The sequence below is a fragment of the Tyto alba genome, unplaced genomic scaffold (assembly GCF_018691265.1).
Source record: "Tyto alba isolate M040663 unplaced genomic scaffold, T.alba_DEE_v4.0 Super-Scaffold_2, whole genome shotgun sequence".
Lineage (NCBI taxonomy): Eukaryota > Metazoa > Chordata > Aves > Strigiformes > Tytonidae > Tyto > Tyto alba.
Window position 1 is genome coordinate 11,846,673 of NW_024881282.1, and position 15,074 is coordinate 11,861,746.

At 42.5% G+C, this 15,074-nt stretch overlaps 1 protein-coding gene across 1 annotated transcript; it reads right to left on the reverse strand.

Moving 5' to 3' along the window:
• Nucleotides 1-3,876: 3,876 nt before the first annotated feature.
• On the reverse strand, nt 3,877-11,978 carry LOC104360379 (high affinity choline transporter 1). Its single transcript, XM_032990787.2, has 8 exons — nt 11,801-11,978; nt 10,652-10,765; nt 8,917-9,072; nt 8,274-8,422; nt 7,627-7,770; nt 6,499-6,652; nt 4,824-5,041; nt 3,877-4,389 (listed from the first exon to the last, which is right to left on the reverse strand). Exons 1-8 carry the CDS (start codon nt 11,976-11,978, stop codon nt 3,877-3,879), a joined length of 1,626 nt encoding a protein of 541 aa, XP_032846678.2.
• Between the last annotated feature and the right edge of the window lie 3,096 nt (nt 11,979-15,074).

Consider the following 15,074-nt stretch of genomic DNA (forward strand, 5'->3'; position numbering starts at 1 on the left):
CACCATTCCCATCCCTGGGGAGAATGGATTGCCTCAAAGTTTTAAGGATCAGCAAAGTAAGTTGGCCATTTTTCTGGATTTACAATTGTCCTGCTGTGGGGGATTAACGCCTTTCAATTCTTCCCTTGTTATAGGATCAGACAAGTCAGTGGTGATCTAGAGCAGGAAAAGTTATGAGAAGACCAAAAAGCTCTGCTAGCTGAGCTGATGTATACTCCAGCAGAGGTTGTAGTCAAGTCTGAGAACTGCAAGGGAAGATTGGTGTGCAGCATGTGGGGTAAAGACATGGAGCACGGCATTTGCATGGAAACAATGAGAAGATCATCCTGGCCCCACTCAGCTCATAGCTCACATGGCAGTATCTCCCTGACAGTGCTAGAACAGTTTGGCAAACCTAACCTGCAAGTGTTTCTTTACTTTCTTGCTGGATGCTGGCTGTCACTCCAGTGAGGACACATTTAGGAAATCCTAAAAATGAGCATAAGTGAAAAGGGGAAGAGATGCAGATTTCTATTCAGAAGTGTTATGTTCCTATTGTTCTGTTCTACGTAAACCAGACATCTAAAGGTTCCTGATGAGGATCTGATGAGATGCTGAGAACTCACTGCAAACCAAATGCTTCCCAAATTGTAAGTTTTTGTTTTTTTTTTTTTTTTAATTTAATTAGACACGACAGATAGGGTATTATTAACCTCAAAAATGCCAGAAACAGGTAGCAAGTGTCTAGGCTGAGAAAAGTTAATGAAAACTGGAACTGTACAGAGTCACTGGCATGAACATATCTAAGGGGCAAAGGAGGTAAATGCACAGGTAGAGAGGTAAACTGCAGCCTTCCAGTGCCTGAGTGAATTTTTTATAAAGAAGGGACAAGGAAAAGAAAGGAATACTGAACTGGAGGCAGTAATCTGTGAGAGGAATGATTTCATGGGAGCTGGGTCATTATCCCCCGTGCTGGCAACACCTCAAGGACTTTGGGTGTGCTGAACTGGAACAACTAGGCATTTTGTCATTAAGTATAGGCTAGAATTGCTTTTATATTTATTTTACTTGCAGCTAATTGCTTTCAAAACTTTGTCTGACCTTGATGAATGTTTTCTTTTTAAGCTTCTGGGGGTTGTTCTGAGAAGGGAGTCATATAAGGATGGAAAATGGTAAACATTCAGAAGAGTTACAGTAATTGTGTCTTTGCCATTTTCATCTCTCTAAGTGAAGCAGAGCGTGTTTTAGTGGTATGAAATTCAGAGAAGCTTTGTAAGGGTAAAGTGTCTCTGCTGAGTATGCCAGATACCCCTTACAAGCACCAAGACTTTCCTATTTGAAGTTTCTGGGAGTTTTCTGTGGTGACGCTGGGTGGTGACATGATGGTGGTGGTGACGCTCTTCAGCAAGGTCCTACCCCAGAGCGCTGTCCTTTGACACTGTCTCAGGAAGCTGTGGATCTATTGCCTGCCAGGCCAAGTGCATGAGCACAGAAAGGATTTAGTGTCAAACTTTGGGACTCTGCAGGGGAACAGCAGGGGAAGTTGCACACAGTGGCGTAGAGAAAAGATATCTCTAGACGTAGTTATTTGCCTTTCAGAGCTACTGGGTGGGATGGTCAGTGAGTGGGGTGCTGACCTTGACATGGGGACACTGTAGTTTCATCTGGGCAATGCAGCAGGTCTGTGCCTGTGTGCAAGTGCAGTGTGTCAGCTTTGGTCTGCCCCACACAGAGGGCTGTACAGGTCCCCAAACTAGGTCACCCCTAAATCTTGCAGGGGAGTATGCCTGAATCAGTATGCGGCAACTGCGATTTAACAAGAGCCCAGTTCTTCTGGCACTACGGTAATGATAGCTTTAGTGTCTCACTTAGCTAAGCACGACCTCACATGCTCCCACTCAAATCACTGGGGTGTAAAAGACGTCAGTGGGTGACCGCCTAGGGCCATAGTTAATGGTACTGCTTTTAATTATCAAAACAGGTTTTTTTTCCCTTTCTAAACACATGCTATAATTAATATTTCATGAAAGTCTCTGGAGATAGAGGAAAGAATTTCTGGTCTTGGTTTAACAAAGCATCTCAACATGACTGCTGTGCATGAGAAGTTAAGTGTACTCAGGTGTTTACTAACACTAGGGCAAAGTGTAAAGTTGTGTGATGTTTTTCTGATGAGGAGCAGATTCTCCACCTCACAGAGGACTGGGATTTTAAAGGTGATGGATACTCCCCATGAGAAGCAGAGTCACCAAAGCCATATCTAGAGCATAGGGCTGCCAGTCCTCCTCCTGAGCTGCTGCTCTTGCCTTGGTACAGTTCAGTGACACATGGCTCCTCTCTGGGCTTGCTACGGCCGTGCATGGTGGCAACAGAAGAGTTTCTCACCTTGTGCATGCACAGTGGGGTGTTCAACATGTGCTAGAATCAATCCACCAAGCAGCATACTGTCTTCACCCTCAGCAGCTCAGTTGGCTATCAGGGTTGCTCTGCTGTGGGGTATTTTGGATGTGCCAGTAAATATCTTCCCTCCAACAGTGCCAGGTGTTTCCACGCACAGCATCCCCCACAGCCATTTTGTAAAGGTTTTGTGGTGAGGGGCTGCCCAGAGCATTGTTCCCACTGGCTGTTGTGGGTGGATTGCCATTGATCCGTGGTGAGCCACTGCACAGCTGCCAAGGGAAGTATAAAATGACAGCCATCCATGAGACATCACTGTAGGATCCTTCTGAATCTTTATTTCGGCTCTCATCTTAATGACCCATCCACAGTGGGATGTTTTTGGTCCATCAGACTTCAGGCTAGAGGTCAAACTCACTAGTTATCTGTGTTGCTTTTCTTCTGAGCCATTGACAATTTATGCAAACAAGGTATCAGGGGCTTTTCTGTACAAACCTGGTAGCTTGAATCTTTAGGGACCTTGCCCTCAGGATTTCCTGTCCCTGAAGGCAGGTTCAGTATCAGTTTCCAGCATCTTTCTTCCATCACAGTCCTCTGGGTTCACACACAACAGTTTGTATATGTGTCCCACACCATCCCACCACCGTGCTTGGGTAACACCTTCAAACAAGTGATTTAACCAGATGTTTTAGAGAAGACTCATTCAAAAGTCTCTCTGGCACCTTAATTTCCCCTGCTGGTTGAGTTTTTATAAATAGTGGCTATGTAAAACTTTCTTATCCAGTAATTAAGAGCTGTTCCTTCATCTTGCTCACCTGCTTCTGCCCTACCAGGTCATGTGAGAGGGGATGTCCTCTCCTTAGCCACATGGCAGCAGACTGGCTCTGTGAACTGAGACTGTGGCTGGGGAGAGGCATATGCACAAGTTTTTGCAGTATCGAGGAAAGTTTTGTAAAGCACACAAAGAATGGTGAAGAACTGATATTACTGCTGGACTGCTGTGGTGGTTGCAGTACATTCAGTAATCTGTGTTTTTATATGTTTGATGCATTCCCCAGGGATGATTATGCTAAAACTCTAGCTGTTGGAATGGGAACTGGTTTGCTCACTTTTTTTAAAAATCAAGAATACCCAATCTATTAAACATTAATTTGTCTCCTTTGTGGTGAGAAAAGTATGTAACTCGAGAATGCCATAAATGGAGTCTGATTTGTAGCCTTGCTTTCGGGTGGGGTACCAGGGGCACCCTGAAGAAAACACTGCTGGGGCCCAAGGTGCCCCATGGTCACCACCACAAGATTGTGCACCACCACCACGTGCCTTTAATCACTGCAGACTTCAAGCTCACGCATTCTCCTTGGATGAACAGAGTGCGTCTTTATTACTCTGCCAGGGCTTTAAATAATTAATTACTGAAGAAAGCAAAGGGAAGAGCAATGCTTTTTGTGCCATACTCTAATTGCTGAATGCACCATGACCTTTCAAATGAGGCCCCACATTTATTCATGATTTTCTTCTTCTCACTGGCGAACCCGTCTGTGTCTCCATCTGCTGCAGGGGGATGAGGGTCCTGGTTCCCCCCATGATATTACAAACATCCCAGCTGTGGGGAAGGAGGTCTCTCTGAAACAAAACCACAGCCAGGTGTGAAACAGCAACAATCGTGCCCAAGGTGAGAAGCATGGTGAATGTTTTAAAGGGGAAGAGCTGACTGTAAGTCCCATTCACCAGGGAGCAGGCTGGGTAGCAGATGACGGGAGGGATGCTCAGGGCAGGCTCCCCTGCCAGCAGCCTCATGAGGAGCCCAACCAAGAAGCCAGCAGCTGAGCCGTAGGTGTTGGTGCTGGGAGCAAAGAGGGCACAGCAGAGCTGGGGGAAGAGCAGGGCGTACACCAGCTCCCCGCTGAGGAACCAGAGGTCATAGACAGAGCTGGAGTAAAAAGCCAGACCAGCAGCCCCGGCCCCAAACACCAGCGTGGACATCCTCATGGCCCATAACACCTCCATCTCTGTAGCCTGTAAAGCAGAGATTGTAACATTACAGACACAGCGTTTAACGGTGGGGTGACCAGCACTGTCCTGCCCTGGGCTGGTTTGCACCAAGCCTGTGCTGCTTTCAGGCAGTGCTTGCCACCAGCAGCCACCCAAGGCAGGCATCCCTGGAGATGGAGCTGCCCTCTGGAATTGTAAGGGTCATGGTTTTATGCTGTTTCCGTTAATATTCTAGTCCAAATTTTATAAAGCACAAAGCTCACCAGTGTAGGTATTTGTATACCTACCAAGGATATGAACACCCCTGACCTGTGTTTGAAGCTCTGGCTCTAGAACTGAATTTCACAGCTGAAGGACAGACACCTCTACTCGCAGACCACTCAGACTGTGTTTGAAATGGTCTCAAAACAAAAGCATCTTTCCTGACAAGAAAACTACTGAATACTGTAACCAAGTACCTTTTTCCTCAGGATTTTCCTGTAGATATTGTGAGCGAACATGGAGCCAGCAGAGAGAAGAGCTGAGTCTGCAGAGGACATAGCAGCAGCAGCGATGGCTCCCAAACCAGCAATGGAGATGTATGGTGGGCAGAGATAGTGTAAAACAAGTGGCAGTATCATCGCCGATTCCCCTCTCTCGAGTGGACTTGGGAGACCATAGCTCGTCTGGTTCCAGTCTTTAAAATAGAACAAGGAAAAGTCACAACAAATCCTTCATTGACACTTCTGCCATCTTTGAAGCTGCCTTTTCACTGGGACCAGTCACAGTAGAACTGAGGACTGAGACCCACTCAGTATTTTAGGACTTGGATTAAGTTTTTGGATTCTCTTATGATCTTTTGTGATTCCCCTTAGCATTCTGCAGCTCTCACTAGATCAAAGATTTTCCTTTTCCCCAGTAGCATCTATAGAAACAGCTTTTCTTTGTGTGTTTCCAGAACTGGGACAGTTATAGGTACACCTTCTAGACCCTGCTTGTGAGGAGAGGGGAGTTTTGCTCTGATGTCCCTAGTGACAGATGAATTAGAAAGTTCAGCTGACTTCTTTAAATGTTTAACCCTTGCTCACAGCCAACACAGGACTGATCCCCTGTGTGGGGGCTGTGAGTTTACAGGACTGATCTTCTTGGTTCCTTCAAGCAAGTTTTCTTCAGAACCTTATTAACAATCTGTAGTAATATTGCTGGGTCTTACATGCAGAAGGCATTAACAGAAGCAAACATAGAAGCAAGCATAAGATTTCTTGGAAAATAGGATTATACAGGTTTTTACAGGGTCTGCCTTCATCTTTCCTTGACACAAGATCCATGAAAAGACATTTAACTGTAATGAAATATCTTTAAATAGGTCTTGGGGCCATTTAAATGTCACTAGGTAGTTGTGCACTGAACCTCAAAGGGTACAGACCACCTAGCTTGGTGGCTAGGACTACACTTTTAGGTACACAGGACTAGGTAATCTGAAGTCTAAATCAGGACCTCTTTGGATCCCGTTTTAATCACATTAGACAAAAGCATGTTCATTATTGTCCTGGTTTGGGCTGGAATAGAGTTAATATTTCTTTTTGGCAACTAGAATAGTGCTGTGTTTTGGATTCAGCATGGGGTTTGGTATGAGAAGAATGCTGATAGCACACTGATGTTTTCGGCTGCTGCTGAGATTTCAAGGATTCTCCAACTCCCCTTGTCCTGCCCGTGCACAAGTGCACAAGGAGCAGGGAGGGAGCACGGCCAGAGCACCAGACCCAAACTGGTCAATGAAATATTCCATATCATGGAACGTCATGCTCACTATATAGAGGAGGGGTGGTCGGGAAGGGGCTCTCTCGCTTCTGGGATTGCGATTGTGGGATCTTGGTATTTCAGGATCACTAGCCAGGAACAGGCTGGGTATTGGTTAGCAGGTGGTGAGCAATTGCATTGTGCATTGCCCATTTAAATTTTCTATTGCTGTCATTGTTTTCATTTTATTGCCATTATTAAACTGTTCCTATCTCAACCTGCGAGAGTCCCTTTACCCCTCCAATTCCCTCCCCCATTCCCAGGTTGGGGGGGAGGGTGGGTGAGTGGTTGTGGGGTGTTTGGCTGCCAACCAGGCTCAAACCATGACAATCATTCAGAGACAATTCGTTTTACCTGTTGATGCTGCAACTGCACCAATGAGCACAGAGGGGATGGCCATTAAAAAGCACCCAAGCCCAGAGAGGTAGGAGATGAGCCTTGCCTGTCCTGGTGAGGCAGCGGAGAGCACTCTTTGGAAGTAAGTTTGCCATGGGATGCTCCCAAGCACCTGAAATATTCAGATGTTACCAGTGGTACCCATGAAGCTGCTGGCTTCTGTAGGTCATCATCCATCCATTCAGATAGATAATATTTACTGTTATAAAGCTCTCATTGCAAATGCATAAACATTGCCCAGCTTTAACTATTAGGGATGGTATTTCTGATGGTTGAGAGTGTCCTTTTCCTTCATTTTCATTGTGATGGATGTGAAATTTTGATCAAACAGGTTAATGGTTTGGAAGACTGAGAAAGCTGAAAAATATGTTTCTTGGCATAGTGAAACAGGCACAGAGTAAAGAAAAGAGAAAATAAGTTTATCAGGAATGCAACTTTTGTAAAAAATCTACTCAAATTTAGCTAGAGTATAATCTAAAATTAAAAACAAGATCACTATTTTCACTGTCTTAGCAGACAAATTTCTTCAGATAACATCTGAAGATTCCATCTTCACCAAACACACTCAAGCTTCTGTTTGTCTCTGTTGCCAGTCTAGCAAGAGCATAACAACCTCCTGCAGTCTTGGTTACAATGGTAGCTCAAAAGTTGAGTTGTGCAGTGGAGCCAATGGCACCATGCTTGCTGATGATCTGCAGTCATGTTTTTTTTTTTTTTTTCAAATAGAGGGAATTTTACCTAATTATGTTAAAATCACACTATTGAGGCTGTACCACCAACCTCTCAAGAGGTAGAAAATGCCTCATTTACGTGCCAGGAGTGGAACTAATTGCCTGGGTGGTCTCACTCAAGAGGTACATTCTTACATGTGTGTAAGGGATGGAGTGTCCTTACTGCTTCTTTCCTTCCCACAGCTGAGTCCATTCAGTGTGCTGCAGAGTGGCTGAGAGATGCTTTTACACATCATCCTGCCCCTGCCAACTGTGCAGGATAGAGATCTTGGTGGGAAGAACCCACAATTTTTCCAGATAGAAGGTCCCTGCACAATCCCTTCTCCCAACCACCAGTCCAAGAAATACACCATACCAGGTAGAAGAAGTCATCCAGCCACCTTCCAAGATAATGTTTTTCTATCTTCCCAATCCAAGGGTCTTGGTAAGATTGATGAGTTGCAGTGTAATAAATACTTTCTGTTGCAGAGTTTACCAGGGCAAAGGGGATACAGACCCACTACGATAGAATAAGAAATAGTTAACCATTTCCCCAGGGTTCTTGTTCTTGGACAATCTATTCAAATATTAAAATTAAAGTAGATGTAGAACATAAAGTTATATAAGATTAAACCCAGACTAAAAGTCTTCCTTTCCACCTCTTCTTTACTCTAAATCTGCATGTTTCTGGTTCGTGACATTGTCAAGAACATGAATCTGTAATTCAAGTCAACTGGTGCTTTCAATAGACAGATCTCTCTCCTTTCCAACCAAGATTGTTCTGGATGGGATCTGCAGACCTCACTTTTGAGCAGCCACATTCACCCAGCAAGGCCAATAGCTTGTGTGAGCACTGTTTGAAATGCATAAGACATTTCAGGAGACCTGTTCTCCTGAAGAGGAAATGTAAGGCAAGGGCCATTACCTGTGGAGTTATTTTTGGTCTGAGACATACTGAGAAGAAGAACAGGGTTTTTTTCTCTTTGTTAAAAAACTGGTAACAAATAAATGCACAGGACTTGCCAGGCTGAGCGTAATGAAAACCAGCTGGATGACATCTGTGTATGCAACAGAGTAGAGGCCTCCCAGTAGAGTGTAAAGTATGACAGTGCATGCTGAGATGATGATAGCCAAAGAGCCTCCAATATCCAAGATTACCGTCATTGTTGCTCCTGCAGACAAGGACAGTGGTCAAGTATTTTAACACAGATTTCATATATGCAGAATACAGAATAAATAAGGATATCTTATTCCCTTGATGCCAGCACACCGCACTGTATCAGAAGCACATGATCTACAGAGAGTGGGCAGAGTGAGGACTCAGGAGAGCCCATGTTCCATTTCTGCTCATGCTGCTCCCTTGCTGCATGGCCTTTGCCAAGGCACTTTGCCTTTTTACATCTGCTCTCCCATAAGCAAGAGGAAAGTACTAACTCATATTGCCAGACCTCTCTGTTATAATGTCATGAATATACACTACTGTCATTTGTTTTAAACCTAAAAACGTATTTTCCAGAAATGAGGAAAACTTGTGTTCCTCTCACATGAGGAAACATGAAGCACAAGTTTCTACAGCTTAGTACAATCCAATTCCCAAATGTGTATTATACTCTGACAGTTGTGCCACATGACCCTTAACAAATATAACAACAAAGTAAGTATTTACCCAGGGATGCCAGGATAGCTGCAAACCAGAACACCTCTCCTAGCAGTGGTGGAATGAAGAGTAAGCTTCCCATCACATTCCCGTAAGTTTCTTGAAGGGGATCCATCACTGTCACATAATTCTTGGATCTCATTGGATTCACAAAGAAGAATCCACCTGTCAGAAGTGATGACATTTTGGTAGAATATTGCATGTATTATATTCCAGAAAAAAAAAAAAAAAAGTAAGAATACTATGGTATCTGGTTATCGGAGCAGTATAGTGAGGGTGGAATTCGTATATTCTAGAGAACGATGCAACCAACTAGACACCAGGACCTCAATTCACTTGCCTAAATGTGTGGTTTCATCCATCTGGGATGTCCCAGGTTATAAAGAACATTTGCTCACAGCTGACAGATATGATCCTTCACTTTTGGCAGATCTACATCTTTCTGGAGGGGCTACTGGACACTAGGTAGGACCCCCTAGGGCACTCCAAATGGCATAAGATACTTGTGTGACTGTAACAGGAAATCAGCTCAGAGGACACCCACATATAGCCTCCTCTCCATCTCCAGTGACCTACCAACCTGAGGCACAAAGTTTTCTGGAATGCTTTCTGTGGAAAATGTCAGTAGGCAGAGTGAGGCATTGAAGACTCATATTTGGCTAAAAAAGAGGCAAACTTTTGTCCTTGACCATGTGATGCAATATGTTGCTATACATTCCTTTTCTGGTTACATTTTCATTTTGGTGGCTTCACTGTCTCTTCCCAGAATTATATTGTTTTAATCTGCTCATTGAGCTGAGTCCCACCCACCTTCATCTAAATATTAGACTTCAGACATACAGCCGTCTCATTAAAACCAAAGAATACGTATTGTGCCTAACCCTGAAGCCAACAGGACTGCTTGTCTGGGCACTACTGACCTGAGTAAAGATTGCAGGATCAGACCTGCACTCCTCAATTTCATTAGTAAGAATTACTCACATAAGAAATGCTGGCAGTATATTTCCAAGCCTGATTCATATTCACGTCAGTTGGAGACTTTTCTCTGACTTGAGAATAAAGGTTATTGTTCTTTCAGAAATTCCTGTGTAAGGTCTGTGTAGGTCTCCTTGCTTTAATCATCCTGTGTCCCCAGAGAGTTATGGTATAACTCAGTGTGGACTGGAAGAAACTTTGGTCTTGACAAGCCAGGTGAACCTCAGCATTAGTCCAATAATTCTTGGAGTTAGAAATGGCAATTCAGATGTAGGAGACTACAAACTTAGCTTAGTTTCAACAAAATAGTGACCAGCTGTAAAGTAGGATAAGTTGCATGCACTACAAATTCATCCTGAGATAAGACTACTCGGGATAATGCATTTTAGTGGTAAAATCAAGATAATATTATTTAATCACACAGAAATTTCAAAGAAAAAATTAAAATTATACCAATACTGTCAATAGTCTAAATAAGAGACCATGAGAAATAAAGCAATAAGCAATAGCTACATGCTTCTAAAGTTCTCAGATAAGATTTTTGTCCTATAAATTGCTCCAAGCTTGCAAAACTAAACTAGCCCCAAGCTACCCCACTTTCTTATGTTTCAGTTTAGAGGATGGAATTATAAATGTTTAGTCTGGATCTATGGGAGACTGAAGAAACAAAATCAGCTCCAAAATGTACTCTATACTCTGTTATGCATCTTAACATACTCATATGATTTTTTTCCAAAGCTTATGTGTCCTTATTACTTGAATTATTTACCAATAACAAGGGACAAGGCAAATCCCACAGGTGCCTGGACCCACAACAGTCCTTTTGAAGGCAGGTAGACAATTTCAGCTGTGCCATTGACGTATGCTCCTCCAACCCAGGTGGCTGTAAACATGGAAGATGGGAAGGTAACAATTGTGATAAATTGTGATATTCTCATCTAGTCTTGAAGAACACTCTGAGACCCTGTAAACCTTTTTCTCAGACAAATATTTAATCATACTTCTATTTTCTTTACAGTGCTTTCTCCCGTACTGACACATGCTCCTGTGTACAGTTAACAGTATTAGAATCTCACCCTAAATAATTTCCCAGGTTCAAGAATGAATATCTATGTGTACATAGCAAACCTCAATGTTTAAACATTTAGAGGCAATTTGAATATACTAATTTTTAATTTCATTTTTTCCAGTGGAAGACTTGCTAGAGCAAACAGAATTGCCTTTGTTATTCTGCCATTACTGATAGTCCATCCTTCATGAGCATCACATACAGAATTTAAGAAAAGAGGCTTTAGGGAAAAAAAATGCAAGCAGACACTGCAGTCAGAATACAAGCTTACAATGTGGACTTAAGTGTCTTAGCCAGGCAAATACCACTTGGGAAAGTCTTCACAAAAAAAAGGAAACAAATTTCTGATGATGCCAGGCAGCAAGGAGAGAAAAGGGAAGTGGAGTGCAGCAGTCAGCAGGGAAACGTTTTCTCTCTAGGAGAGAGCCCAATGCTTGCCATAGGTAACAATTTCTTCCACACAAAACTATATTGTTCCAGGAGTAAAATTTTTCTGTTATGCTGGATATCAGAAACTGGTTCAAGATTAAGACCATAGTCCTCCTTAATGAAAAGTGTCATATTCTTCAGTCACTCTTAAATTAAACTCTTTAACTCTTAACTAAACTCTTAAATTAATCTCTTTAATTTAAAAGAATCTACATAAATATTAGGTTCTGCTCAGTGTGAAGAGGTTTGGAAGAATCCATCCCAAAATGATTCATGAAACCATACTCCTTTAAAGCCACACTTAGGTAAAATCTGCCCTGACATTAAAGGAGTTCACTTGCTTTGAAAGAAAAGTCCCCCAGATCTATGTAATGTGTGTGTTTTAAGAAGAATTTTTAAAAGTCCTTTAAGAAAACTTACCAGTTGCAGTAAACAATCCAATGAAAACATTTATATTCCTGCCTCCAACTATGGCCATTTCAGTCGGGTTTCTGTTCTGCTGGTCCTTTTTGCTTTTCCAAGAAGCCCAAATTCCAGTAGCTAAAGTTAATGTAAAAAACACACTCAAAGATAGTAAGCCTGGTATATTTAGAGCCATTTTATGTTGCTTACTTTAGATCATAGAAAGGAATAATGGCTTGATGATATATTCTTTGATCAAGTCCACAATCAGAAAAAAAATAGAAAAAAAAATTTTAAAAAATAGTGCTGTCTTGTAAAGAAAGCACTAAGTATTAGTTTTCTGTACTTTGCAATGAAAGATGCTATATGAAACAGAGCCGTAAACCCAAGAGTCTTAAGAACTGGATGCAAAGTCTCTGTCTTTGGAAGACTACTGGCAATTCTTCTGTCTTCCCCTTTTTTCAGAAGATACCCAACCTTATTTTTCTGGGGAGCAGAGAATAAGAGGATAGGAATTAGTGTTGATAAGAGCAATGGAGCACTGATGTGAGGGGTAATTCTAGCTTGGCTTAAAGGGGGGGAAATGTTATATTTTGTCTGATATGCAATGGTATGAAAATAATCTGTATTTCTCTAGGTTCTAGGCACAAGGCTAACACGGAAGATAGGGATAAGAATTTGTCTGTTTAAAGGTGACTGAACTAAACCCATAATAATCATCAAAATAAGTCCAGAAAATAGTGTAAAAAGATTTACCATTGATCAACTGAAGGAGCTGCACACTGATATTCAAATCAAGCATATTATCATTTCACTGCTGGAAACAGGCAGGAGAGCAAGGCATTAGGCTCTGCAATAAAACTACAGGAAAAATACAGACTTTTTAATACTACTTTGTGATGCTGCTTTTTAACAGGCATAATTCTGAGGAAAACTGATACATACATTAAGGAATTAAGATAGTTACATTTATTATAGAGTTGCCATATCAATATCTTTTTAGTAGCCCTGTGAGACTTTTTCATCTGTTCAGGTATGATGATTCTTCATAAACAATTCTATGTAAAAACTGCCCTATTTAGGGCACTTGTTCAGCTTTCCTGGGTACTTGCATTTATCTGTGGAGTGGATAGCGCCTTTCCATGTGGAAATCAGAGATTTCTTCATCACAGATGAACTCTGAGCAGGAGTTTGAAAGCTGAAATCTTTAGGAAGGTTTTCTGCAGTGTGCCGTCTCCTGCAGACATCCAGGAGTAGCTGTGCATGGAAATGACAGTGGCACAGTTTCAGCATGTCCCCTGGGCAGGGCATGGTAGGAACACACAGCACAAAGGCGATGGCTGTGGGAAGAAGAAAGGAGAAGTCCAGGAACCCCATGTTTTCTCTGACACCTCTGTACTGTGGAAAATAAGGTTTTTGGTAAGTTATACAGTGATCTGGTGGGAAGACTCTTTAAGGAGTGTTTTAAAAAAGTGAAAGTCAAAAAAAAAAAGAAAAAGCCCAAGAATCTGCCTCAGGAGAATTATTCGTTTATATTTATACTCAAATACTATTTTGATTGAGTGAGGGGGTTTATTTTTGACCCAATTATTTATGTACAGAAAGAGACACTGCATTTTTAAGGCACAGTTTCTGGGTGGTAATTAGAAACACTCCCTTTCATCTTAACTGCACCTGCTACAAAGTTGTAGAAATTGCAGCTGTCAGTGGCAATGGAGGCACTGGCTTCTCTGGGCGGTCTTCCTTGCTGAAAACAGGATATTTCAAAAGCTTTTAAAATGCTATTTACACATAGACACAGGCTAATCTTTGTTCTATGAACAGATGTTTTGCAGCATAATTCCTAGGCAGGAACAAAAATGGATTGAAGCTGCACACGGCCAGATCTCAGTGCGCTCTGCAACCAGGCACTCCTGGGAGGAAATACCTGATGTTGCATCCTTCATGTGGGGGTTAACTAGCCTCAACATGTCCAATGCAAGATTTGAATTTGTTCTCTGATACCTGTAGAGATCATCTGGACTGATTCTGCTTTTTACCATCTCTTGGGAAAAAAAAAAAAAAAAAAAAAAATGTATCAGGCATAAAAATCTGCAGGGAAAATTAATTCAAAGACCCAGAGGGGTAGAAGGCAGATGCGGTAGGACAAAATGTAAGTGAATATATTACATGATGGGATAAAGGAGATTTAGAGAAAAAGTATGTGTAAGGTAGTGCATCTGAAGCTGGAGTGGTTTTGATGGTATGCAGTGCATGGAAGAAGGATTATAAAAGCATGAGGTTATACCAAAAAGACCAATTCCTCACTGAATCTGTTGTGCTGTTTTGCGACTAGATGACTCTCAGGTAATGCATCTATTTTTCCAAAAAAAAAGAAATCTTACTAATGGAGAGATGTTTGAGGTGGGATTCACCTCCCCACTGATGATGGAGGGCTGCAGCTTTGGGTGCCAGCTGCTGTTCTGCTCACCTCAAGCTCACCACAAGCTCCCTGTGTAACCCATGGGGAGAAATATAAAATTTTAGGATGTGAGGCACTGACCTACTTTAGGTCCCATGAGGCAAGACAGAGCAAGGACAGATCTCGGTCTGCTGGACTCAGGGCTGCTTTAAGATCAGTGTCACTGTACCCATTAGATATTTCAGGGCTTGATTTGATGGATCATGTAGAGATGGCTGGTGTCACCTGAGGTCTGAGGCTCTAAAGCTTCTGAGACATCCACATGGGTGAGCAGATGTTACAGAGCCACTGTGAGACACACAGGCTCTTCTGGAGCAGCAGCCAGGAGATTCTGGTGTATCTCCAATGGTGCTGGTTATCTCCTTGGGGGATATTCATCTGAGCTCTTACTCTCTCCTTATTACTTAACCTTAATGGAACAAACTCTGACATGGGTGGTTGATAAAAGTAGAGGAATGCCTGGAAGAAAGTGAGGAGTACTGAGTGTCAGGGAAGCTTTCTATCTTCCGTGGAAATGATCTGCACCATGGTGAGCACTTACAGCTACTCATCTTTGAAGATAACCAACTGGAAGTAATAAAGCTGGACAAAACAGTGATCTCTGTGCCTTTGATAAAGCCCTTGCTCTGCCTTTGATAAAGCCCTTGCCATGCCTTTCTGGGTTAAATGTGTCACGTTATTGTCAATGAGCTTTAGACAGCCCTCTGTGGCCCATGGGCTCAGGGGGAAAGGGGCGTTGTGGAGTGAGAGAGGACCTGCAGGGAAGGGCATTTCCGAAGGGTGGCTGTTCCCTGTCTCTCCTGTGGAAAGGGACAAGACCAATGAACTAAT